The 27,387-nt window shown below is 37.7% G+C and overlaps 2 protein-coding genes and 1 pseudogene across 2 annotated transcripts; 1 reads left to right on the top strand and 2 right to left on the bottom strand.

Annotated features, from left to right (window-relative positions):
• Positions 1–3,644: 3,644 nt before the first annotated feature.
• Positions 3,645–4,383, bottom strand: LOC132301746 (endo-1,4-beta-xylanase 1-like; annotated as a pseudogene).
• Positions 4,384–5,823: 1,440 nt separating this feature from the next.
• LOC132301745 (endo-1,4-beta-xylanase 5-like) lies at positions 5,824–8,929 on the top strand. The gene is made up of 8 exons (XM_059798975.1): positions 5,824–5,911; positions 6,000–6,034; positions 6,230–6,371; positions 6,727–6,899; positions 7,014–7,115; positions 7,356–7,502; positions 7,786–8,424; positions 8,594–8,929. The coding sequence occupies exons 1-8, from the start codon at positions 5,824–5,826 to the stop codon at positions 8,927–8,929; spliced, it is 1,662 nt and encodes a 553-aa protein (XP_059654958.1).
• A 17,685-nt stretch (positions 8,930–26,614) lies between these two features.
• LOC132301744 (uncharacterized) lies at positions 26,615–27,103 on the bottom strand. The gene has a single exon (XM_059798974.1). The coding sequence runs from the start codon at positions 27,101–27,103 to the stop codon at positions 26,615–26,617; it is 489 nt and encodes a 162-aa protein (XP_059654957.1).
• Positions 27,104–27,387: the final 284 nt, after the last annotated feature.

The following is a 27,387-nucleotide window of genomic DNA, read 5'->3' as shown; positions in this document are numbered from 1 at the left end:
CAAGTTGGCTCCTCTTGGGCTTCTGAGGTGGTTTGTTGTGGGCTTTAGTAAAATTTTGATATGGGCTGATAGCTCGTTCGAGCCTTATCCAGCTATTTATCTCGCGAGCCATCCGGCTTAGTTTCGATGATACTAGTCCATTCCTTGGCTTGGGTCCACGATTCTGACGCATGTCAGGCCACGATTTGAGATGTCCAATGTGAAGTGTAGGGCTCTCATTGGACGGTTTTTTTTTTTTTTTTATTTTTTTATTTTTTTCTAATAGATGAGATTAAATTATACAAAGTGAATCTCGAGACAATGGTATGGGTTCTTGATGCTACAACTAGTTGTGCATATCTAACTCTCTTTGGATCTCAAGTTTTTATGGCATGCTGAGTTTTGACACTCCTCCATATAGAGAAAGTAGGATAGGCACTTGAGCTTTGACACTCCTCCATATAGAGAAGAAAGTAGTATGGGCACGTGGACTCGAAATTTAAAACACTCCAAATAGGGAAAGTAGTATGGGCTAGGCCAACCTACTGCATCGTTTTAGTGATACACGGGCCTCCTTTGAACAGTTTTGAGGTCCTCAATCACTTGTCACATAATGGGCGCAAATCACCTGTTGTGCGATTTCCATGCTGTTTCCTACAGTGAGTGGTAAGTGGCCTTAGTTTGGCCACGTTTTACTCCACTTAATAGACACTAAGACTGTGTTTGGCAATTGCACCACTATTTATAAGTAACATTTCACCGCTATTTATAAGTAACATCACAGAAGTTTAAAAGTAATATCACATAGTCTAACATCACCACCATTCAAAAGTATCTTCACCCTCAAAACGTGGTGATGTTACTTTTTAGACTATGTAATATTACTTTTAGACTTCTGTGATGTTACTTATAAATGGTGGTAAAATGTAAAAATATATATACATCTAAATATGTAACACCCAATTTAGCAAATTCAAGTTTTGGCCTAAATTTTAGACACCCAATTGAAAAAATCGATCTAATTGTGCAATTTTAACACTGGACATTATTTTGAGCACTCAACTAAGAAAATTCAAATAAAATTACGAAATCAACCAAGGTTAGAATAATTTTTAGCATTTCCACAAATAAATTAATCAAATTAAGCATAAATTCAACAAATTATTAAATTACTTGTAGTACTTGCATTTTCAAAAAAATACAATTTTTTTTAGAGGCATTAACTACAATAATTCAATAAAGGAGTCTACTTGTTTTAACAGAAAGAATTAATGACAATATACAATTCCCAGATTCTGAAATTTATAAATGGTGGTGATGTTACTTTTTAGACTATTTTTACATTTCACCACCATTTATAAGTAACATCACAGAAGTTTAAAAATAATATCACATAGTCTAAAAAGTAACATCACCACGTTTTGAGGGTGAAGATACTTATAAATAGTGATGATATTACTTTTTAAATTATGTGATATTACTTTTAGACTTCTGTGATGTTAGTTATAAATGGTCGTAAAATGTTACTTATAAATAATGGTACAATTACCAAACATAGTCTTAGTGTCTATTAAGTGGAGTAAAACGTAGCTAAACTAAGGCCACTTACCGCTCACCGTAAGAAACAACATGGAAATCGCACAGCAGCTGATTTGTGTCCGTCACATAAGAGTGTAAATGGACTGGTACCATATCGTCGGCTGTGTCACAATATCATTGGTGGACCCAAATATTGGATCTAAAACGCTTTAATTCGTCACTTTCTTCTTCGTGTGGTTGGTAAAACTTTTGTTATAAATTTTTAGATTACAATTAAAATCAGTGTCAGATTCACTTATGAACTTACTCGGGCTGGGTTGTTATTTTGTATCTAACTTAATTGGATTTTGAGTGCTATAAAAAATTAGTATTAACAAACTTGTAGAACTTTATATTATGTGATTTTAGTGTAGATATAACAGGGTTGTTGGAGTAATTTTGACTACGAAACTTCATGATTTTATTGGTAGCCGGTTTATGATGGAGGGATCCTCAAAAACCAGGCTCCAGGCTCCAGATACTGCACCAATGATTAGTTCGTTTTTTTTTTTTTCTTTCTTTTTTTCGAAAGTTCAAGCCAATGCACACACTCATAATATTGCCCCTAGCAGGGTTCGAGCACTCAACCTCACCCTTTTGAAGTTCCTATCATAACGTTGATAGAATTAGTCCATGGTGATCCAATGGTCTGAGTGTGGTTTAATTCGCCTTGCCATTGATGCTACTAGTGTCTCCCAATTTTAGGATTTTATGTAACACTGTATTTGAATGCCGACATTGACTTGTTACACTGCAAAAGCAATTAAGGTGTCCTTGAACTAAAATTCTTGGGTTGCAGTCATATGATCCAATATTGCTGGTGTACATATATACATTCTTATTCTAGTAGTGACAGTTAAAATCTATCATTGTGGAAAATTGGTCAGCTTTGATATATCAGAACTGATCCCTCTTTAACTCGGTTCTCATTCAATGTAAATTCTCTGCCTCTGCTTTTGCCTATTTAATCTTGCTCCTATGCATCTTCCTTCTTATTGGGCTTCATTTCAGCACTAACTTTACAAAAGCCATTCTCACCCATCAGATGGTACTATGATTGTTTTTGATCAGCTTGGTTGCATGATTTTATCCACTCAAATTTGTGACATTGGTTCAAATAAATGGAATTTTCAAAGTAGACTAAGATCATATAGCCAAAAGAATTGTTATTGCTCTCAATTTTTAATTCTATCTTGGCAAGAAACTCACACACTCACTTTATCCCTGTGTGGGGACGTGTGGGGACTCAGACTCTTGACCTTCTACTTTGAAAGGTGAGGATGTTCCACTAAGCTACAACCTTTGGTAGTTGTTACGGACATGGGTTACTACTTCAAGGGTTAATTATCTAGTGAGTCTAGATAGCTTCCTGGTGGTGGTGTGGACATATAAATATTAGGCCATTACCCACTGCTCCTACCACCAATGTGGGCTGCAAAGAGGGGTAGACTTGAACCTGCATTCTCATGATTAAGTCTATATCTATCAGGAGGCGTAAGTAGTTATTTATGTGTAATCTTTCGACTTTAACAGGTTGGGTCAAGATAAATGGTGCCGATTAAGCTCTTGTAAGAGCCAGCCTGATGACAGAGAATACCACAGAATAATGTATAGGGAATGTTGTGGCGAGGGCCAAAGTGTGGTTACTGGTTGTATTAGCTTCATCATCAAATATATCCATACTATACTTTCAGGTAAATATGTTTTCATGTGGAGGTTCAAAGGAGAATTAGAGGGTTGACTACAAGTTATACTAATATTCTAAAAGGCCAAACTTAAGTTTGATCTTAAGTTTCTTTCTGTTGCAGAATTCAGATAACAGAGACAATGATATAGCAATTGCAGGGGCTTCTTTGAAACCATTTACCGAGCAACGATGGAGAATGAATCATGAATACAGAATAAACACTGTAAATGCTCATTCATATTTTTATGCTTCTGTTGAATGCAGTAAGGAAGGCAGCCAATGAACTCGGTGGAGTTGATGTCAATACAAGTCTCCACAACATTTTTTGTTTTCATAAGCAGCGTTGCCAATGGATATGATTGCTGTGCTGTCTAGAAGAAAAGCAATTTGGCATTAAGGCTCACCTGAACTTCCTTAGATACTGTGTTGTTGATATCGATCTATTAAGCCAAATCGGAAGCCTTAGGGTGGCCAACTTGTCTAAACCAGCTCTCAGTAGAGGACAGTTAGGCACTCTGAAGTGACCCTCTAGGATGGTTCCATCCATTCAGACTCCACCCCGTTTGAGTTCTCTCATCTGTGAAATGTAGGTGTCCACACTGGTTTTAGTGTCACTACAACATGTCTCAACAACATTAAATTCGTTCATAAACAGCGTTGCCGATGGATCTGATTGGTGTGCTGTCCAAAGAAATGCAAGAAGGCATTGGGACCAAGCTTTTGCTCCTAGAAATCAAAATGAAGATTTTCGTTGCTAACATCCCAGTGTATGAATTCTTCTCTATATTTGCCCATTGAACTTTCTATATGGGAGTTGACAGCTAATTGTAGCTCAAGACTTGTAAGGTTACGAACCATGCTGGCATAAACCGAGGGTCCTCACAGAAGATATTGTGTCCTCTGGCAATATTTTTGTCTGCTCGAACAAATTCCAACATCTGGCCTGCTAAAGTGTAGTTGATCTGTCCCTGTTTAGGCTGACTGGTAAAGCATTCCACAACTAATACATAAAAAAATAATTATGCTTCTGTCAGGTAGCTCATAAGGCCAAGCTTTAGTTTGATATTTTCTTTATTTCCATTGCAGAATTCAGACAACAGACATCGATTTAGCAATTGCGGGGGCTCCTTTGCAGCCATTTACTGAGCGGCATTGGAGAATAAATGCTGTAAATGCTACAAACATTCATATTTTTATGCTTCCGTTGATTTCCATAAAGATGGCAGCCAATGAAAGGAATATTTAAGTCTTTAAAACACCCTATCCTCTTTTTAAAAATGTTATGCGATTCTAATTTTCTCGTCTTTTCCAATAAAGAACAATTACTTCTCTCTTTATTTGAAATGGCTTGAAACCATCTATATTAATGTAATTCGATTTTATTTTTTGCTGCAAAATACTGCACGAGTACACCACCTTGATAAATTATATAAGCATCACATGGATCAATGAATGATAGTATAAAGCTTTGTGATACAGAGTTTCATGATCATGATGGCGTCATTTTTCACTCATAAAAAAAGTCGGAAATGTCCGACTATTGAACTACTTGTCATTCTTCTATTACAAACTATATGTACACAGACTCAATCGTGGGCATAATGTATTTAGAGTTGAGAAGCTTAACCATGCGCATGCATAAATTATTACTTGATAACTTGTTAAGCAACAATATGAAATGATCATTAATTTTATGTCTAATTGTGCTCTTTATGTTCTTTTTCAATTAAAAGAGTTAATTTATTACCATCGAAATGAAATATGATTGGATGGAAATTAATGCTCTAGAAGTTGAGGGAGGAGGTCATTCAATGAAGTCAGGAAAATGAACATTGGAATTTGACAAGTTTTTAGAACATCTTTATTGCATAAGTTTTATATTGAGCTTATTTATTTTTATGTTAGTTTCCTATTTATTTTGATTTTATTGGGCCTATTTATTTGGGTTATTTATGTGTTTCAATTTATTTTGGCGGTTACAAGCCTTAGGCTTTGGCTATATAAGCTGTGAGTTTTCTTAAAGGATTTTATATTTGACTTTAGTTTTGTTTCTTCACTTTTTATTTTCACCTATTTACATATTTTATGAGTGCCAAGACGAGAATATTTGGCTTAGAGCTTGGTGTCTGTGTGATCCGTCCCTACCTGCACGTAGGGAGGACAACAAAGGCTTTAGAATAGTGTGCTTGCCGAGGTGACTCTCCATATCAAACCAAACCAAACCAAAACTTTCTTTACACTATTTCCATTATATATTCGTTTGTTTTTATTTTAAAAAAATTATATATTTTATTATTTATTCATTGTACACATTTGTAATATTAGTAATCTTATAATATTTGTTGTGATTCCTCAATGTGTAAAATTTGTTTTATTTATTCAAAGTCAACTGAATCATTTGACTTTTCATTTGGGTAAATGTGGATAGCTCATGACCGTTGTAAAAAATTTCTCATTTCATTCACAGAACATAATGTTTATTTCTTTGCATTTTTGCAGCATTCTAGGCTTTAGAAAAGAGTATGTCAGGCCCTCAATTTTTTTGCCTCTTGGTTCTTGTTCTCCTTATTGGCCCTTCCATGGCTTCACCATATGGCCCTTCCATGGCTTCACCATATGGTTCTCCCATGGCTTCACCATATGGTTCTCCCATGGCTTCACCTTATGGTTCTCTCTCTCTCTCTCAAATACAACAGAGGTTAAATATTATGAAATTATGTTAATGTGTTTCAATTTTTGTGTTCTCAAACTGCAGAGGGGCCACTGTACGATTCTACTGCTTACACAGAGGTGAAAAGGATGCATTTTTAACTTATATATATTATTAGCAGAGTTTCATCTCATATATATATATATATATATATATATAGATTGGAAAATCAAGCAATTCAACTTATATTTTTGTTATAGCAATTTGAAAATCAAGCAATTCAACTCATATTTATGTTCTAGCAATTTAACTTCATGATTTTTATTGGTAAACAGTGTAAAGCATACCCGGAAAAGCCTCTTTATGATGGAGGGATCCTCAAAGATCATGTTCCAGATTTCACATCAAAGATTGGAAACAATGGAACAGGAATTCCATTGCAACATCTCACCCAAGGCACCATTTACTGTTTTTCCAGTTGAGTTCATTTTTCCAAATTCCTACCATAACATTGATAGAATTAGTCAAGGGTGATTCAATGTGGCTTAAACATGGTTTAATTCGCATTGCCATTGATGCCACCAGTAATATAATTGTATAATGATACATGATTAATTTTAGGATTTACGTAACACTGTATTTGAATCCGGTGTGACATTGGCCTGTTACACTGCGAAAGCAACTAAGGTGCACATACCTACACAATGTTATTCTTGTAGTGACAGTTTACATACACCAATCTTCGATATTATCAGAATGCATCTGCTTAAGCCCATAGCTATCAGGAGGCATCACAAGTTACTAACTGTGTGTCAACTTTGGACTTTAACAGGTTGGGTCAAGATAAATAGTACCGATTCAGCTCTTGTAAGAGCCAGCCTGACGACTGAGAGTACGACACTAGACTGTATAGGGAACGTTGTGGCCAGGGATGGTTGCTGGTCATTCCTCAAGGGTGGATTTGTATTAGATTCATCATCAAATTTATCCTTCCTAAAATTTCAGGTAAATATGTTTACCAACGTTGGCTTGGTACATGTGTAGAATCAAAGAAGAATTAGAGGTTTGGCAACAGATACTAAAATTCTATATTTCATCTCTTCTTTATTTCCGTTGCAGAATTCAAATGACACAGACATTGGTATAGAAATTGCAGGGGCTTCTCTGCAGCCATTTACTGAGCAGCAGTGGAGAATGAATCAGGATTACATAATAAACACTGTAAATGCTACAAACATTCGTATTTTTATGCTTCTCTGCAGCCATTTACTGAGCAGCAGTTGATTGCCATAAAGAAGTTAGCCAATGAAAGGAATATTTAAGTCTACAGGAATATGAAAAACATCCTGCTCAGTTTTTAAAAATCTTATGAGATTCTAATTTTCTTGTCTTTTCTAATTAAAAAAAGGGACTGCATTTATGAATAAAATCAAGCAATTCCAAAATTTTCTTGTTTTCCAGGAAAGGAAGCGTGCCGTGACAATCCATGTGTCTGATGAACTTGGAGATAGGTTGAAAGGAGCAACAGTTAGAGTAGAGCAAGTGTCTAAAGACTTCCCATTTGGATCTGCCATAGCCGGGACTATCATTGGCAATAAGCCTTATCAGGTAACTGCAATGTATATAGATACATATATTTTTTAGATTAAACATTTAGGAAGATTCAGAATCAAAACATTATAATTCAACAAAGGGAAAGAGATTCTGACTGGTAAAGCAGTTCTTGACTAGTTAATACTTTAAAAATAAAAATAAAAAATAAAAAATAAAAAACTAATTATGTTACTGTCATGTAGCTCATCCATTCCAATATTTTTAGAGCCATTTTTATGTGCCCCGTGATCATATTTACATTGAAAGCTAAAACAATAAAATCCTTGAATTGTTTCAGAACTGGTTTGTTGAGAGATTCAATGCAGCAGTTTTCGAGAATGAACTCAAGTGGTACACTACAGAACCTAAACAGGGACAGATCAACTACACTTTAGCAGACCAGATGTTGGAATTTCTCCGTGCAAACAAAATTATTGCCAGAGGACACAATATCTTCTGGGAGGACCCTCAGTATATTCCAACATGGCTTGCTAACCTCACAAGTTATGAACTGCAATCAGCTGTCGACTCCCGAATTGAAAGTTTAATGAGCAAATATAGAGAAGAATTCATACACTGGGATGTTAGCAATGAAAATATTCATTTTAATTTCTTTGAGCAAAAGCTTGGTCCTAATGCCTCCTTGCATTTCTTCGAGACAGCACACCAATCAGATCCATTGGCAACGCTGTTTCTGAACGAGTTTAATGTTGTGGAGACTTGTAGTGACAGTAGATCCAGTGTGGACGGCTACATTTCGCGGATGAGAGAACTCGAACGAGATGGAGTGTCAATGGGTGGAATCGGCCTAGAGGGTCACTTCACAGAGCCTAACCTTCCGCTATTGAGAGCTGGTCTAGACAAGCTGGCCACGCTAAGGCGTCCGATTTGGCTTACAGAGATCGATGTCAACAACACAGTATCTATGGAAGTGCAGGTGAGCAAGTATAATATCACTTGTGCTCCCAGTTGTGGATAAATTGAATTTGGTGGCTTTGATATTTTATTTTCTTATACCAAAAAGGTTCAAAATTATCTATAGAATTATGTCTAAAAGGCCACATTTCCAAAGTTCAAACTTATCTTTTTATTTCCTTCTCTTACAGGCTGTTCATCTAGAAGAAGTACTGAGAGAGAGCTTCTCACATCCCTCTGTAAATGGGATAATGCTATGGACTGCCATGCGTGCAGATGGTTGTTTCCGGATGTGCCTTACTGACAATGAATTCCGTAATCTCCCTGCTGGTGATGTGGTTGACAAGCTTTTGAAAGAATGGCAAACTGGGATTCTGGAAGGTCATACAGATGAATATGGTTCGTATAGCTTCTCCGGATTCTTAGGTGAATATAAGGTGACTGTTGATTATGGAAACGGAACTGCAGATTCAACGTTCTCAATTTGTCGCAGTGATGAAACTAAACATTTTTACATTCATCTGTAGCTCAGTCTTATACATGCAACACTTTTACATTCATCTGTAGCTCTATGTTACACATGCAACATTTTTACATTCATCTGTAGCTCTATCTTATACATGCTACGCGATGTAAATAAATTACCGTGAGTTTGGTAATGGAATACAATTTGATTCTGTTGAAGTACTGATCTTCATTTTTTTTTTTTTTTTTTTTTTTTGTTAAGTAAAGTTCTGATCTTCTAAGAACTTCTTATTAGCTCTGTCTGCTCTAAGCCATGCTTTTTGGGGTGCATATGTTAAAAATAATTAATGCCATGTTCATTCATGTATATGTTCATTCATGCATCTATTATTGTACATGTATCAAGAGTGTACATGTATCAAGTGTGTGCATGCATCATATGTGTGGTTGAGAATTGTCTTGAAAAGTTCAAAGGTCTATGGGAGAATAGTATATATAAGGTAAGGTATTTGTTGTTTAGATATCAACACAACAAAGAGTTCAATATAATACAATATTTGTTTCTCTCCTTTTTTCACTTAGAAATTATTTAGTTGGTTGAAACTATAGCCAACATAAGTGGTATCAGAGATTGATTTCGATCAAGAGCAAACTGGGTGTGAAGCTTATTGACGGGAAAACAAAACCCGAAGAAGATCCATCGTGATGGCGACTACAAGCAATCAAAATTAAGGTGCCCATCAATTAGCACTTCCCATTTTTGATGGGGAAAATTATAATTTTTGGTATGTGAAGATGAAGACCATTTTTCTATCATATGATTTATGGGATTATGTTGAAGATGAGTATGATGAACCGGAGGATACAACAACTTTGACGAATGCCCAAAGACAACAATTAAAAGATCATAAGAAGAAAGATGCAAAAGCTTTAGGCTTGATTCAACAAGGAGTTGCTGATACAATCTTTCCCAGAATTATCAATGCTTCTAAAGCAAAGGAGGCATGGGATATTCTCGAGGAGTATAGAGGCAGCACGAAGGTAAGAACTGTAAAACTCCAATCTTTGAGAAGAGATTTTGAAAATATGAAGATGAAAGAAATGGAATTGTTGAAAGATTATTTTTCTAAACTTATGGAGGTAGTAAATCAAATGAAGACTTATGGGGAAGATATTTCTAATCAAAGAATTGTTGAAAAAATTCTGATTAGTTTGCTGGAAAAATATGACTCTATTGTTGCTATTATTGAAGAGACTAAAGAGCTTGAAAACTTGAGTGTTGAAGAATTGATGGGTTCCATAAAAGCATTTGAGCAAAGGTTGAGTAGGCGCTCCGAAAAGACAATTGAAAGTGCTTTTCAATCCAAGCTCAATGTTAGTTCCAAAAATCAAGAAAAATACCCATCAAGTTTTGATCAATCCAAAGGTGAATCTTCTAGAGGTGGAAGACACGAAAGAGGAAGAGGAAGAAATTCAAGAGGAAGAGGAAGAAATAATTTGAAGAGAAGTGAAAATATAGAGTCCATTCAACAAAATTGTGGAATTTGCAAGAGAAGTAGCCATGTTGACAAAGATTGTTGGTTTCGGGGAAAACCTCAATGTTTCAATTGCAAGAAATTTGGACATGTTCAAAAAGATTGCCGGTTGAAAACAAATCAGCAAGCGAATTTTTCCGAAGAGCAAGAAGGTGAAGCGAGCATGTTTTATACTTGTCACTCGACATCGGAACAAAAGGATAATGTGTGGTTTCTTGATAGTGGGTGTAGTAACCACATGACCGGAGATAAAAACATATTCTTGGAGATTGATTCTTCATCCAATTCTCAAGTGAGGATGGGAAACGGTGCCTTGGTCCAAGCAAAGGGAAAAGGTACTATTGCCATAGAGACAAAAAAAAAGGAAGAAAGCATATTCGGGAGGTGTTACTTGTTCCGGATTTGGAATAAAATTTGTTAAGTGTTGGACAGCTTGTAGAGCATGGGTACTCCATTCATTTTGATGAGGACTCTTGCAAAATTTATGACAAGGGAGGACAAAATCATATTATGGCAAAAATCAAGATGGGCAAAAATAAAAGCTTTCCTCTCACTTTTTCATGTTCAAAAAATATGGCCTTGAAGATGGATGTTGTTGATGAGTCATGGCTTTGGCATAGAAGACTTGGCCATTTGAATTTCCAAAGCTTAAAGAATTTACAACAAAATAGCATGGTGTATGGGCTGCCAACAATACAAGAAGTTAAAGAAGTTTGTGAAGGTTGTGCTCTTGGTAAGCATCACCGAGAGTCATTTCCGAAAGAGAAGGCATGGAGGGCTAAAGCACCATTGGAGCTTGTTCATACCGATGTGTGTGGACCGATGAAAACACCAACTCAAGTGGGTAACAAGTATTTTATTATTTTCGTTGATGATTTTTCAAGAATGATATGGATTTATTTCATGAGACAAAAATCAGATGTATTCTCTATTTTCAAAAAAATTCAAAAGCTTGTTGAAAGGCAAAGTGGGCATCTTATCAAAGTGTTAAGAAGTGATAGAGGTGGAGAATACAACTCAAATGAGTTTGAAAAGTTTTGTGAAGATATTGGCTTGGAGAGGCAATTAACAGTTGGGTACACTCCACAACAAAATAGAGTGGCAGAAAGGAAAAATAAAACAATCATTGAGATGGGAAAATCAATGCTTCATGAGAAGGGGCTACCTAAATCATTTTGGGGTGAAGCCGTGTATACGGCTGCTTACTTAATGAATAGGAGTCCAACAAAAGCGGTGGAGAATAAAACTCCATTTGAAGCATGGAGTGGAAGGAAGCCATCATTGAAACACTTGAAAGTTTTTGGGTGTATTTGTTTTGCTTATGTTCCAAGAGAAGTGAGGCATAAACTTGATGAAGCTAGTGAAAAATGCATCTTTGAGGGTTATAGACTCTTTAATTTGAAGAAGAATAAATTGATTATTTGTAGAGATGTTCTCTTTAATGAGAAGGCTGCTTGGGATTGGAAAGAGAAGAAAGTTCAAGATCAAATCCCCATTTTCAATGAAGAATCAAGAAATCAAGAAAATGAAAATGAAGTTTTTTTTGAAGTTCCACAAGAAATGTCTCCCGTATCTAGCTTACAATCAATCCCAACTTCTCCATTAAACTCAAATTCCTCATCTCCAAGTTCAACTCCAAGAAGAATGAAAAGTTTTAGTAATGTGTATGCAAGTTACAATTTTTGTGTTGTTGAACCGAAGAACTTTGAAGAAGCAATTAAACAAGAGGCATGGAAGAAAGCTATGGAAGATGAAATTTATGTGATTGAGAAAAACAAGACTTGAGAGTTAGTAGAGAAGCCGGAAGACAAAGATGTGATTCGTGTGAAATGAATTTTTAAAACAAAATTCAATCTGGATGGCTCCATTCAAAAGAACAAAGCAAGACCTGTAGCAAAAGGGTATTCACAACAACCCGAAATTGATTTTCAAGAAACTTTTTCACCCGTGGCTCGTCTTGACACAATTAGAGCACTCATTGCCTTGACGGCTCAAAATGGTTGGTCCTAGTATCAACTTGATGTAAAATCAGCCTTCTTGAATGGTGTTTTGAAAGAGGATGTCTATGCAGAACAACCTCAAGGCTTTGTTGCAAAAGGAGAAGAAGAGAAAGTTTACAAATTAAAGAAGGCTTTGTATGGCCTAAAACAAGCACCCCGGGCATGGTATAGTGAGATTGATTTTTACTTCATCACAAAAGGCTTTCAAAGGAGCAAAAGTGAGCCAACCTTGTACTACAAGACACAAGGTAAAACTGGGATTCTTATTATTTCTCTTTATGTTGATGATTTGGTATTTACCGGAAGTGATGAAAAAATGATTGATGATTTTAAAAAAGAGATGATGAAAAAATATGAAATGAGTGATTTGGGTTTGTTGCATTACTTCTTGGGCATTGAAATTTATCAAAAAGAAGGAGGAGTTTTTATTTGTCAAAAGAAGTATGCAAAAACTCTTCTTGAAAAATTCAAAATGTTGAATTGCAAATCCGTTTGCACTCCCTTGGTTGTGAATGAAAAATTAATAAAAGAAGATGGAAGTAAAGAAGCAGATGTATCTCTCTATAGAAGTTTGGTTGGAAGTCTATTATATTTAACATCTTCAAGACCCGACATCATGTATGCTACAAGCTTATTATCTGGGTTTATGCACAATCCAAGTCAAATTCATGTTGGGGCTGCAAAAAGGGTATTGAGATATATACAAGGTACACTTGATTTTGGCATCTTGTATGAGAAAAATGTTGATGCAAAGCTGTTTGGTTTTTGTGATAGTGATTGGGCCGGATTTGTTGATGATATGAGAAGTACTTCCGGTTATGCATTCTCTCTTGGTTCGGGTGTATTTTCATGGGCATCTAAAAAGCAAGAAACAGTTACGCAATCTTTTGCCGAGGCTGAGTATATTTCAGCATCAATGACAGCGTCACAAGCAATATGGCTAAGGAGAATTTTTGAAGATTTTGGTGAGAAGCAAAGAGAAGCTACTCCAATTTTATGTGACAACAAATCCACAATTGCTATGACAAAGAATCCTATTTTCCATAGTCGCACATGACACATTGCAATCAAGCATCACTTCATTAGAGAAGCCGTGGAGAATGAAGAGATTCAACTCAAGTATTATAAGACTGAAGATCAAGTTGCGGACATTTTTACCAAAGCACTTCCAAAAAATAAGTTTGAATACTTTAGAGAATTGTTGGGTGTCACAACATGGCATTAAGGGGGGTGTGTTAAAAATAATTAATGCCATGTTCATTCATGTATATGTTCATTCATGCATCTATTATTGTACATGTATCAAGTGGATACATGTATCAAGAGTGTACATGTATCAAGTGTGTGCATGCATCATATGTGTGGTTGAGCATTGTCTTGAAAAGTTCAAAGGTCTATGGGAGAATAGTATATATAGGGTAAGGTATTTGTTGTTTAGATATCAACACAACAAAGAGTTCAATACAATACAATATTTGTTTCTCTCCTCTCTTCACTTAGAAATTATTTAGTTGGTTGAAACTACAGCCAACACATACTTGATACCAAATTAATTTCTAATGGCCTATTCAAGGCACATTCTAAAACAAAGAATAAAGGTGATAACACAGAACAATGGTTAATAGGCCTTGATATGTTTATTGGACTCTTGAAATTTTAATTTCTTCTGATCGTTGTATCTAATCTCCAGACATATATTGTCCTGAACCCAAACTGTTGCCTCAAACAATACTATTAGATGTGCACTTGTAGGTGCATTTTCTTACACCTAAGCACTTAAGAAAATAAATCAAAAAGAAATACACAAAATATAGAGGAGACAACGGATAATTTTGAAGAGAGGAACAATGATGGGAATTCCATAACTTTCCATTCTCATTCATGCTCTATTTATAAGCTTTGTTCAAAGAATTACATGGAGCCGTTACTGGCAATTTTCCAGACGTGAGTGTTTATGCTTTTTGATCGTGCGTCCCTTTCTTTTATGGCGGGTGTTATGGAGCTTTGGGCTATTCGTGATTGGGCTGATCTTGGATCCATTTCATGTCAAGTGGAGCCTCCTTCATTAACTGGGCCGACTTGATATGTTTGTGGACTTTTCTTATTGGGCTTCTTGCTCATGCTGGGCTTCAAGGTAGATTTGGTTAATAATGGGCTATGCACCAACTAATACGTGGTGTGTTATAATTGGTGGGAAAATTTCCCTCCATACTTTGCCCCTAATTCCTTTTATGAATTGAATTCATATAAGGAATTTATAACTGCTTTTAAGAAGTGGAGAAGTTTCTGCGACTGTTACTTCCTATCATTACCATTTGTGCTTTCGATTTTTGGGGCTTCGTGCTCGCCTCTTCGTTCTTTGTTTCATTTTGGCTATATATTATATTCTTGTCACTTGGGTGTTTGTGTTTGTGATCCTGTTTCTAAGTTTGAGTGAGAATCTGACTACTACTGCATCATCTCCTTTCGTTTGTCGAGGTTAGTCTTTTTTCCATTCCCTCTTTCTAACATTATGAATCAAGAAAGTAGTGAACGAACTCATAGTATCCATATGTCTGATTCTAAATCGGGGACTACGGCGGTAAGTTCGAGTGGTTATGCCGAGGGTCCCATAATTCTTCCTCTGGATATTGTGGAAAGGAAGTCTTTTTCAATCGCTCAATTGAGGAAGAAAAACGATGTTCCATCCAATGTTACCCTTAAAGAATATGATCATGATTTAAATTTTAGTACTGGCGAGGGTTTGGAAGAGGGCGAGATGCTCTTCTCGGCTTTGCACTTTCCTGCTTTTCGATTTCCCCTTAACCCTTTTTTACCTTTGGGTTCAATCAATGTTGAATTTGGCTCTGCTTCAGGTTAACCCTAATTTTTTTCGTATCCTCTCTTACCTTCTTACTTTAAATAGGGTTCGAGGTTTGACCTTGAATCATGCTGATCTTCTATTTTACTATACTCTTGATAGAACAAAAGGTGGAGAGGGTAGGTTCCGCCTTCATTTTAAACCGGGTAGGGCCCTTTTCTCTCATCTTAACACTTCTGATAAAGAGTGGAAAGATAAAATTGTTAAAGTTGGAGGGGCGTGGTGTTCTCCGTCCACTCGGGATCTGTTTATTCGATCAAGTTTTCATGCCCCGTCCATTCCTGCATTTGATGATTCGGGCGAGTCTTTTTGCTTTGTCTGCGTCGTAAAGCATTTTTGTTATATTTATGACTTCTTGGGTCACAAAACTGACTTTTTCTCCTCAAAATTTGCAGATAGCCGTCTTATTTATTTGCAGGAAAGAGTCTGGAGCGACGTTCCTTCTACTAAGGTTCTTCTCTCCTCTTCTCTTCTTGAGACAATCTCAAGGGATTCTCCCGTGATTATTCAAAATCCCGAGGAGCCCATTGACCTTGACATTTCTAATTCTGAGGCTAGCCTTGTATCGCCTGCCCCTCTTTCTCTTTCTCAATCAACGATGGAACTTCCTCCTCCAAAACCCCGTACCATTAGGAAAGAGAGGGAGGCAACTGATAAATTGCTGCAGGAGAGGAAGAACATACTTGTTGAGGCGGGCAAGTTCTCCTCTTCTCAAAAATAGAAGGGGGTTCAGTCTGTGCTAGGGCTCAAGCGTTCTTCCGTGAAGGATGATTCTCCTTCAAAGCGCCCCAAGTTTATTGCTGGGGCTTTCAGGGGTAAGAGTTCCCTAATCCCTGGAGCTACTGATGTAACCGGGGGTGACTTTGCGAGGTTTGCTGAAAAATGGTTCCCCAAAATACTGAAAGCTGATGGCTCTCCTATCACCATTGGTGATTCTAGGGCTAAAGACCCAGAGACACTAATGGGTTTGGCTAAAGGGATGTGGCCGCCCAGGGATGAGATTTTGCAACATCAGATGAGTGTTGATGATCTACTTTCTCTTGCTCCCAAGTCTATAATGGAGGTAACTTCTTCTGATTCCTCCCTCCTTTTTCATATTGCTTATCTGTTCTGGTTTCTTGACAACCCTTTGTTATTCATTTACAGACCTCTTTCTTGATGTTTGCTTTTATGAAGAAGTTGTCAGCTAACTCTCTTCAAGCGAACCAGTTTGCTGCTCTACAAAAGAGGGTAGATCTTTTGGAGGGTTCTCTTGCCAAAGAGAAGAAGAAAAAGGCCCAGCAACTCAAGTCGATTGAATACTTTGACAAGAGGGCCAGGGAGATTGAAAATAAAACAACCGATCTTGACCTTCAACTTAGGAAGGCAAATTCATTGATCCAAACCTGCAAAGATGGAGGTTTGGAAATGTTTAACCGCTTTTCCCAGATTACCAACCTTTGTTTTGCCAAGGGTTTTAGGCTTGGCTTTGCTCAAGGGCAGCTTCCCTCCAAGGAGAGGGATTATGGTGATGCCGATGAACATGATGTTAAGCAAAGGCTCTTGGTCACCGGGGAATATACTGAACCCTCTGCTGGTCCTAGGGAGATTGAATTTGCTACTCTGCTGAAGGGCGAGGTGGCTACTGAAGTTTTGTCTCCTCCCCAATATCCTTCAAGCTCCTAAGGGTTACCTCCTTTGGTGCCTGGTGCCCCTTTTTCTACTCTAGCTAGGGTGGAGTTGGTTAATGCTTTTACACAGAGGTTCAATGTAGAGGGTGGGACTAAACCCGGGAATGATCCTACACATGAATACCTTATTATTCATATGTGTGTGCGTGTGTTTTTTTTGTTTTTGTTTTTTTTTTTTTTTTATCCTTTTTGTTTTCTGGAAGTGTAGGGTATATCCTGCCTCCTTTGTAAATTTTGTTTTATATATATATGAAAATTTCTTTTGCAACCCTTGAGATCGCTTTTGTTTTAGTTCCCGCCTATAATCTATTCTTAGGGTATTTGCTTATTTTTTGCGATCGGCTCTTGCGGCCATTCGGCTTTTTGGACTTAATCAATTTTTTGATTAAATCCAATTGGGCGTTTAGCTCTTGGGGCCTTCGCCTGTTTGTGTTTTTTTTTCTTTTTTTTTTTTTTTGGCGATCGGCTCTTGTGGCCGTTCGGTTTTTTCGACTTAATCACTTTTTTTTATTAAATCCAATTAGGCGTTCGGCTCTTGGGGCCTTCGCCTGTTTTTTACGATTGGCTATTGTGGTTGTTCAGCTTTTTGGACTTAATCACTTTTTTGATTAAATCCGATTAGGCGTTCTGTTCTTAGGGCCTTCGCCTGTTTTTTGCGATCGACTCTTATGGCCATTCGGCTTTTTGGACTTAATCACTTTTTTTATTAAATCTGATTGGGCGTTCAGCTCTTGGGGCCTTCACCTTTTTTCTCTTTTTTTTTCCTTTTTTTTTTTTTTTCGATCGGCTCTTGTGGCCGTTCGGCTTTTTGGACTTAATCACTTTTTTTATTATTATTAAATCCGATTAGGCATTCGGCTCTTAGGGCCTTCGCCTGTTTTTTGCAATCGACTCTTGTGGTCGTTCGGCTTTTTGGACTTAATTACTTTTTTTATTAAATCCGATTGGGCATTCAGCTCTTGGGGCCTTCACCTATTTTTTGCGATCGGTTCTTGGGGCCTTTGCCTGTTTTTTGCGATCGGCTCTTGTGGTCGTTTGTCTTTTTGGACTTAATCGCTTTTTTTATTAAATCCGATTGGGCGTTCAGCTCTTGGGGCCTTCGCTTGTTTTTTGCGATCGGCTCTTATGGCCGTTCGGCTTTTTGGACTTAATCACTTTTTTGATTAAATCCGATTGGGCATTCGGCTCTTGGGGCCTTCGCCTGTTTTTGAGATAGGCTCTTGTGGCCGTTCGACTTTTTTTTTTTTTTTTTTTTTGGTTCTTGCGGTCAAAACGGGTCTCTCCCTTAATAATGGTTTATAGTGGGCCTCTATTATTAATAGGGTTAACCTGCTGACCTTGTGGCCTGGTGGTGCAGTTTTAACTATAGAGAAAATAATTATTTTTTTGTCAATGTGGGACATTGATTGACTTGAAAATGAACTATTCACTTGAAAGGGTTTGACTTCAAAAGAAAACGGGGAAGGCTCTGAGTTTTGGATCCACGACGATGGGCTCCATTTGTTCATGGTTCACATAACTCAGGGCCTTCGCCTGTTGATTATATACTAACTGGGTTGTACTTTAATAATAAAGGTAACTTCCCTTTTTTGGTCAATGTGGGACCCTGAGTTCTAAGAACAAGGAAACATTTTTTTTTTTTTTTGAAAAAAGATATGGGGAATGTGTGGAGACCTCGGACAATGGGGCATTTCGATGTCATAAATGGGTTTCCATTGCCAATGGGTCCCACGCACTGATATGTAAGTAAATTGGGTAATCTTATAAGAAAGGTATAGAAGTGTATCTTCTAAGCGATGTGGGACATTGATAGTCATGGGTGAAGAAGCTTTATCCTTCTATAATAAGACAAAAAGGTGTGAAGTGGAGACCACTGATAATGGGTCCCATTATGGATCTCCTACTATCAGGGGGCCCACTCCACTGTTTAGATTTTATGTTATTTTATCTTAAATAACAACTAAAAATTTTGTTTCTATCTGATGTGGGACTTCCGAAAAAGACAAAAGGTAACTTTATTCATTCGTAAAAATAACGTACTGGAAAACTTTGTACGATTACTTTATTAAAAGTACCTTTTCAAATTCATTGCATTCCTTGGTTTGGCCATTTCAGTACCATCCAAGTGTTGGAGTCTGTATACTCCTTTTCTAATCACATCTGAGATTCGATATGGGCCCTCCCAATTGGGCTCCAATTTGCTGACATACTTTTCTGACTTCAGGAGCACCAGATCTCCTGGATTAAAACTTCTATGTCTGACTCTTTTGTTGTAGTTACTCGTTATCTTTTATTGATAGGCAGCTAGCCAAATAGCGACTGCTTCTCTTTTATCCTCTAAGAGATCTAGATTGTGTTCTAGAAGTTAATTATTCAATCTTTGTTCCCAAGCTAAGCTTCGGATGGTAGGTGCTACCATTTCAGTGGGGATTACGGCTTCGGTTCCATAGGTTAGAGAGAAAGGGGTTTCACTAGTGGGGCATCTTAGAGTAGTTCTATATGCCCATAGGACATTTGGCAACTCGTCCAGCCATTTTCCCTTCTTATCTTCGAGCTTCTTTTTGATGTAAGCGAAGACTGTCCTGTTAGTTATTTCTGCCTGCCCATTGCCTTGTGGGTGGTATACAGTTAACATCTTTTGATTGATCCCTTACTTATCGAAGAAACACTAAGTGTACTGATTATCCAGATTTGAACCATTATCCATAATGATGGATTTTGGTATTCCGAATCTGCATAGTAAATTATTCCAGATGAACTTTCTCACTTGGACGTTAGTTACACTCGCATATGCTTCTGCCTCTACCCATTTAGTGAAATAGTCAGTAGCTAACAGGACGTACCTTTTATGTGATGCGGCCGTTGGTAGAGGTCCTACTACATCCATTCCTCATTAGGCGAATGGCCATGGGTTATTCATGGTGTGTATCTCCTCTAGGGGTTGATGGACGAGGGGGGCGTACCTTTGGCACTTGTCGTATCTTCGGGAGTACTCTTCGGCTTCCCTTACCATGTAGGGCCAGAAGTAACCTTGAGCCAGAGCTTTGTGAGCTAGTGACGTACTTCCAGAGTGGTTCCCGCACTCCCCTTCGTGTAGCTGCTTTAAAACTTCTCTGGACTCTGTAGGAGTCAGACATTTGAGGTAGGGCCCAGAGTGTGAACGCCTGAAGAGCTGCCCTTCTACAACTGAGTATTTGGCATATTTTATCCTAAGCTGTCACCTGCTTCTTTGGGATTGAGGAGCTCTCCTGTTTTAAGGTAAGCTAGTATTGGATCTATCTAACTTGGTTCCCATGGAATGACTAGTACCTGAACTCCTCTTAGGATACTTGGTGTATCCAAGACATCAATGGGGATGACTCTAGTTAATGATTCGTCCACTATGGATGCTGCGCAGGCCAGGTGGTCGGCGATCGGGTTTTCTCCTCTTGGAATTTGCCAAAATTCAATCGTGTCAAAATTCTTTACTAGTTTTTCAACTTCTTCTCAGTACGCGCACATCCTTTCTTATCTAGGGATGTACTCTCTTGTCACTTGTTTGGTGATGAACTGTGAATCACCATGAACATGAAGGTGTTTTACCTAGAGTTCTTTGGCTAGTCTGAACCCTGCTAACAGTGCCTCATATTCTGCTTTATTATTTGTGGCTGGGAACTATAGTCGGATTAATTGCTGGAGTTTGGTCCCCTCGGGAGTTCTTATTTCCAAACTTGCCCCAGCGCCGTTCTGGCTTAAGGAACCATTGACATATAACTCCCAGTAAGGATTTTCTACAATTTGTTGCTCTTCTCCTGGATCAGTGTCTAGAAGAAAATCTACTACCACTTGCCCCTTCTTCATAATGCGCGGTTTGTACCAAATGTCAAATGAGCTTAACTTAATTGCCCATTTGGTAATCTGACTCGAAATTTTCGGCTTACTGAAAATTGTTCTGATCAGGTATATTATGGGGACTATTATCCGATGAGCCTTGAAGTAATGCCGAAGCTTTCTTTTGGCATGAATTAAGGCAAGGATGATTTTTTTTCCGTCATCGAGTACCTGCTCTCTGCGTCAGTCATGGTCTTACTGGAATAGAAGACCGGGTATTGCTTTTTTCCCACTTCTCTTACTAGAGCCGAACTGGTCACCGATTAGGATACTGCTAGATAGAGATATAGTGGTTCTTCAGGTTCTGGGGCAAATAAAATTGGAGGGTTCGTCATGTACCCTTTGAGTTTTATGAGAGCCTCTTGTTGTTCTACCCCCCAAATATCTCCTTTTCTTATCTTGATTGCATCGAAGAAGGGTTTGCATTTGTCTGACAATCTGGATATAAAACGGCTGAGAGCTACTATTGTAATGACTCGGTCATTTTCTTTCCTTTCATTTTCTCAGATTTTCACGGATATTTTTTTTTTCTGTTGATCTTTTCCTTTCTGAGTTCGGTTTCTTGTAACTTAGTGTCATCTTGAGTGCTCAGGGATAGTTTCCGAGACTCTTTTCCTTGGATTGACGACTTCCTTTGAAGACCGAGTCATTTTCACATTTTCACTTTTGTGACACTTTCACCTTTCGTCTTTTTCTCGGTTGTCACTTTGTTGGCATAAAATCACTTTTTGTGTTCGGATTTGATTCCGGTTTTACATGCATCCATGATATTTAAATTCCATACTATGTGTATTTTCACTTTTGTAGAAAAGCATGCTAAATGCTTACTTTTCTTGTAAAGGGTATAGATACAAGACGTTTTTGTAATTTTCCTAACTTTAGGGGTTTGTGTAATTACTGTAAAGTAATTATTTTTCGTCTTAGGGACCATTTTGCAATTTAATTTGGGATATATTTTCAAAAAGGACCTTTTTGTAATTTTAAAAAAGTGTGACAAGTGTCACACTTTCATTGGTCCACTTGTTGACATGTGTGTGGAAATACTTTGAGGCCTTTGATGAGGATATGTGGAGGGTGGAGATTTAACCACTTGTTGGCCTAGGATTGGTGCACTTGTTGGCTTGGATGGTTGACAAATGTAGGCTTGAGATTTAGCCTAGGATGGAGCCTTAGATTTGTGACAAGTGTAGGCTCACAATTTGATCTTACATTAGTGTGTGTGTGAGAGGTAGTGTAAGAGCACATAATGAGTGGAGGATCTCTATCCCCTCCACTCACATTTCATCTTCATCATTTTTCATTTCCTCCCTCTCTTGTAAAGAAAACCCTAGCCTCCATGGATGGAGCCTAAAGCCTTAAGCTTTGACCTTGATTTTTGAGAGCCTTCCATTGATTTCCAAGCTTAAACTTGGGAATACATTTTGTTCCCCTTATCTTCCTCTTCATAACCTTAGAAGGGTTTGCCATTTTGTGTTGATTTTGCCTTGGATTCTAGAGAGACACTTCTCTAGTGAGGTAGGGGATGTTTTAGGGTTGTATTTTTTTGTTATCTTGCATGCTATTGATGCTTATATAAGTCGTATACATGTCTTTTGCTAATTTGATAAATTTGTGATTTATCATATCTTGCATATAAATCATTTTAGACTTGATAAATGGCATGGCCATGAGTTGATCTTTGACATATGTTAATTTGAGATGATTTAGATGAGTTTTCAAATCTAGAGATTAAATGGATTTAATTTGATTTAAATTTTAGTAAATTATGTTTTGCTTGTATCCCATTTTAGATTTAAGATATGGTATGACCATGATTTGGTGCTTGTTATATATTAATTTGGGATCATTTGAATAACTTTTGAAATCTAGAGATTTAATTAAAATTGAATTAATTAAATTCTATATGAAGGTATCTTGCTCATTTTGTACTTTTGACTTGATATATGTAATGAGCATGCTATGTTGTTTAACATAGATTAAATTAAGGTTATTTGGAATAGATTTGAAATTTAGAGAATTTAATTATTTTGTTTAATTAAATTATATCTAATGGCTCCATGGATCTATTGGTATTTTAGAAGTTGTTTCTATATTCAAATCATGGACTTGAACTTGTTATGTATTCACTTTGTTGTGTTTTGAGTATTGGACAACTTTGTTATTATATTTATATTCATGAGAACATGTTTTCTTTATGGAATATATTGATGCCATGTGTAGTGAATTGCACACTTTATAATTGACATTATGTATGTCATTTTAGAATTGAAACTCTAAGGCATGGATTGTGTGGTTTCAACGTACTTGTGCATGGAAGGTGTTTTCATGCATTATATAAGTTATGTATAAGTTGTGAACTTATTTGGTTTAATTTGGAATCTTAGAACATTGTTGAGTTAAGATGGCTAGGGTTTGGCTCTAGTACGGGGACGTGAGTCCTCTAAGTCATTGAGATAGTGTGCACTTAGGGTGGTCTTCCCTGCGGGTTAGTGCCCGGAATAACCATTGAGGTCTCGGCAGAATTCCGAGCTTAGATATCCAAGTCTTCCACTATTTGTTTTCGCATTCAATTCCAAGTTAACAATCATGTTTATATTGTAACTTGTGGTTTTGGTTATTGGCGATTTTGATGTTGTTAAGTACATCAATGTTTATGATTTTAATGAATCATTCTAATGTTGTTAAGTACATCTATGTTTTATGATTTTTGTGAATCATTTTGATGTTGTTAAGTACATCCATACTAAATTGCTATATTTAGTTGATTTCACACTTTTAGATTTCTAGTTGATAACCTAGAGAACCTATGTCTTGATGTGTGGTATTAGATATTCTAATTATGCTAAATTGTTATATTTAGTTGATGTTGCATTTTAGACTTCAAGTTGATTACCTTGAGAATCTATATGTTGTTGTTTTGTGTAAGCATGCTCCTATGTTGTTGCTTTGTGTAAGCATGCTCCTACGTTGTTACTTTGTGTAAGCATGACCCTATGTTGCTAAAATTGCATGAATGAGGTGATTGATGCTAGAAATGATCTTAGGTAGCTAGGATGTTCCTTGAGTCTCACATTTGACATAGACGTTAGGTGGAATGAACCACAATAATTAAATCATGCAAACTTGTAAAACGTAGGTCGATGCATGCTCATTTCCTACAAGTAGCTTTATGTTACTCACCCCTACGATACTGGGGCATATTTCAGGTACAAGAACCAAGGTTGCGATTCTCGTCATGCTTGGATGATTGGTGGACTTGAAGATTTTCATTTCTTGTAAAGGTTGGCTTGAAAAGCCATTTGTAGCCTTATATGTCAAAATATGTATATTTGAATTTAAACATGTAATGTATACATGAGTACACTCTTTTCAATGTATTTGACACATATGAGATGAGGTCGGAGGCCAATGACATGTATTTGTATCCTATGTAGTTTTGACTTCATGAAATATTATGAAAATATTGAAAAATGTTTAGTTATTGTTTCACCATGTTTGCATCGGGTGTGGGAATTCTATTTTGATTCTTCCGTAGGATCTCATTAATCATGCATGAAGTGTGGCCAAGGGCCAAACGGTAATTTCCAATCATTTGCTAATTTTGGTTTTCAAAATACCCATTTCAAATTCATTTTTCGCCTTTTTGGCCGTTGGGGGGTCGGATTTTGACTCGACCATTTTCGGGAGCCGCGGACCATTCCCGCATGCTTAAAATCACTTATTATGTTTGCATGCATATTCGTTTCAGCCTAGAAATGCAATTGGGGTCAAATGTAGGTTTGGTGCAAACTTACATTTTTTGTCGTTTTGAGCCTAAACTGAGCATAAGGGCATTTTGGGGTTTTCACTTGAAAAATAAAGGTTTTTTTTGGCATGGTTAGCTAGAAAACATGATTTTGACGGTAGTTTCTTCTTTGTGTTTTTCTCAAAAAGGCCCAGAAAGTCCTCAAAATTGCATTTCAAGTTGGCATTTTCAGGTGCAACTACAGTAGTGTGAGCGCTCTAAAGGGGGGGTTCGAGCGCTCTAACTTTGGGCAGAATTCTTAGGGCAATTTTTGAGCTCTCGAAGTCCTTGTTCGAGCGCTCGAGGTACTGTTCACGGGTGTGTGTGTGTGTCTTGGTTCAGCACTGCACCTCCAACTTCAAATCATCATATCTTCTTTGTTTTAACTCCGAATTGGTCCGTTCTTGAGTCTAAATTGACCGCATTGAAGTAAGCTTTCCAATGGTACCAATTTCAGATTTAGATTATTCTTGTAGCTCAAGATATTCAAGTTTTAGTAAGGTAGTGTCTGTTTTTGGTTCGAACCGGGATAGGGTTTCCCTTCCTTCGACTTCAGAACTTGATATCTTTGTCGTCCGGACTCTGAATCAGGTGATTCTTGAGTCTAAATTCATTAATTTTTCATTGTCTTTCCAGTGGTGTGCACGGTGGCACCCATTTCAATGTAGAATGACCATTTTTCCCCTAGGTTCATTCTTATCCATTTTTGAAACGTTGCTTCCGCATTTTCTTCCTTTGGGTTTCGTGACCTCATTGAGGGTTACATTGGTGTCTTAGAAGAGTTTTGTATCTCTAGAGACCATTGTTCTATATTTTGTTTCTACATTTCGGATCCGTATTGGGTCATCACAGGACACACTGGGTTAAAAAATCCAGGGTCTTCACAGCTATTCTCCTGGTGAGGGTTTGGACTTCCTTCATGGTTCGGGGTTCTTTATTTTGTAGCAGCTTTGTCAACTAGGTGGGGCTTGCCTCTATCCCTCTTTTGTTCACCAGATGGCCGAGGAACTGGCCCGAGGACACCCCGAATGAACACTTTGTTGGATTTAACATCATTTTATTTTCTCTGAGAGTGTCGAATACATCATGCAGATGTTGCTGATGATCTTTCTTATCCTTGCTTTTCACAACTATGTCATCTATATAAGCCTCAACCATTCGGTCGATCTACTTTTCAAGCACTTTGTTGGTTAGCCGTTGATAAGTTGCCCCTGCGTTCTTTAGTCCGAAAAACATCACTTTGTAACAGTAGGTCCCACACTCGGTAATGAAAGAAGTCTTCTCTTCATCCAAATGGTCCATCGAAATTTGGTTGTAACTTGAATAAGCGTCAAGGAACGTTAGTTTCTCATACCCGGTCGTACCGTCCACTATCTGATCGATTTTACGAAGTGGGAAGCTATCTTTCGGACAGGCCTTGTTCAGTGAAGTCGATGCATACTCTCCATTTGTTATTCTTTTTTTGGACTACCACTATGTTCGACAACCATTGAGGGGACTGGACTTCTCTGATGAACCCTGCCTCCAGAAGTCGGTCGATTTCTTCCGCAATGATTTTGTTCCTTTCAGGGGTGAACCTTCACTGCTTTTGTTTCACTGGTGGATGGCTTGGATCCACGTTTATGCTACCCGTGGGTCAATTCCTGGCATGTTCCAGTGATTTCAAACTAAGATATCGGCATTCTACCTTAAAATTTTTTATCAGCCCTTCCTTTTCCTGGGCTGACTGGAGCGTCCCTATCTAAGTTAGCTTGCGTTTGTCCCCTGTGACTATTCGCACGATCTCTAGGGGTTCTTCAGTTGGGTGCTCCTCTTTTGGCTCCCTGCCCTCCTCAGGAGAAGAGGAGTCTGGTAATTGTTATTTCAGCAATTGTTTGCCCCTGTTAGCTGGGTAGATCGTTGTGTGATAAAAATTTTTTGCCGCCACTTGATCCCCCCAATATCGATGATTTCCTGCCCGTTCGGGCTAACGTACCTCATAACTTGATGCAAAGTTGATGGGACTCCATCCATACGGTGGATCCACCCTCAGCCCTTTAACAAATTGTAGGTTAGATAGATATCCGCAATCATCAAGTTCTCTTTCAGATATCTTTTAGCCACAGTGACTGATAGTGTGATTACACTTAAGGGCTCTACTCTCCTTCCATTGAATCCTACCAAAGGATTGCCGGTGGGGCGAATCTGATCTACGGCTAACTTCAGTTGATCAAAAGTCCACTTCGTTATGATGTTGGCACTACTGCCAGGGTCGATCAGTGTGCGTCTGACCAGGCAATTAGCCACTAGAAGACTAATCACTAATAGGTCTTCATGTGGATGTTGTACCCTCTTGAGATCTCCTTTACTGAAGGAAACCTGTGTAGGGCTGAGTTTGCAGCCAACAGCATTGATTTCACCAATCCTCCGTAACTTATGGGCTTGCTTGAGCTGCATCCTGTAGGAATTCTCTGGTTGTTCATCCTCTTCCGGATGACCATGAATTATATTGATTACTCGAACGGGATGGTTATCCATCGCAGCCTTTGAACTTAGCCGGGTTTGCTCAGGTTACCTTTGTTGTCCCGGGTTAATCAAATAGTTTGCTAATTCACCTTTGGCTATTAATGCTTCTACTTGCCTTCTCAGACTCCTGCAATAATTGATCAAGTGGCCAAAATCATATGGAACGTACAGTGTTTACTTTGGTTTCTTTGCTCTATTGGTTGTCTGATTGGGGGATCTGAAAAATGTTTCTGTTCTTAGTCTCTTGGTACAAACTGGCCAGTGTCACTTTGAGAGGCATGATCTTTTCAGCTGTT

The sequence above is a fragment of the Cornus florida genome, unplaced genomic scaffold (genome assembly GCF_030987335.1).
Source record: "Cornus florida cultivar Cherokee Brave unplaced genomic scaffold, ASM3098733v1 CherokeeBrave_3.0.0_Hap2_Chr03, whole genome shotgun sequence".
Lineage (NCBI taxonomy): Eukaryota > Viridiplantae > Streptophyta > Magnoliopsida > Cornales > Cornaceae > Cornus > Cornus florida.
This window is presented reverse-complemented; position numbering and strand designations above follow the sequence as displayed.

Bases quoted from the DNA above. Each gene is read 5' to 3' on its own strand.
- LOC132301745 (XM_059798975.1), top strand. From the start codon at position 5,824: ATGGCTTCACCATATGGCCCTTCCATGGCTTCACCATATGGTTCTCCC. The intron at 6,035-6,229 runs GTGAAAAGGATG...ATTGGTAAACAG, and splicing joins ATTCTACTGCTTACACAGAG to TGTAAAGCATACCCGGAAAA. The intron at 7,503-7,785 runs GTAACTGCAATG...GAATTGTTTCAG, and splicing joins TTGGCAATAAGCCTTATCAG to AACTGGTTTGTTGAGAGATT.
- LOC132301744 (XM_059798974.1), bottom strand. From the start codon at position 27,103: ATGGATAACCATCCCGTTCGAGTAATCAATATAATTCATGGTCATCCG.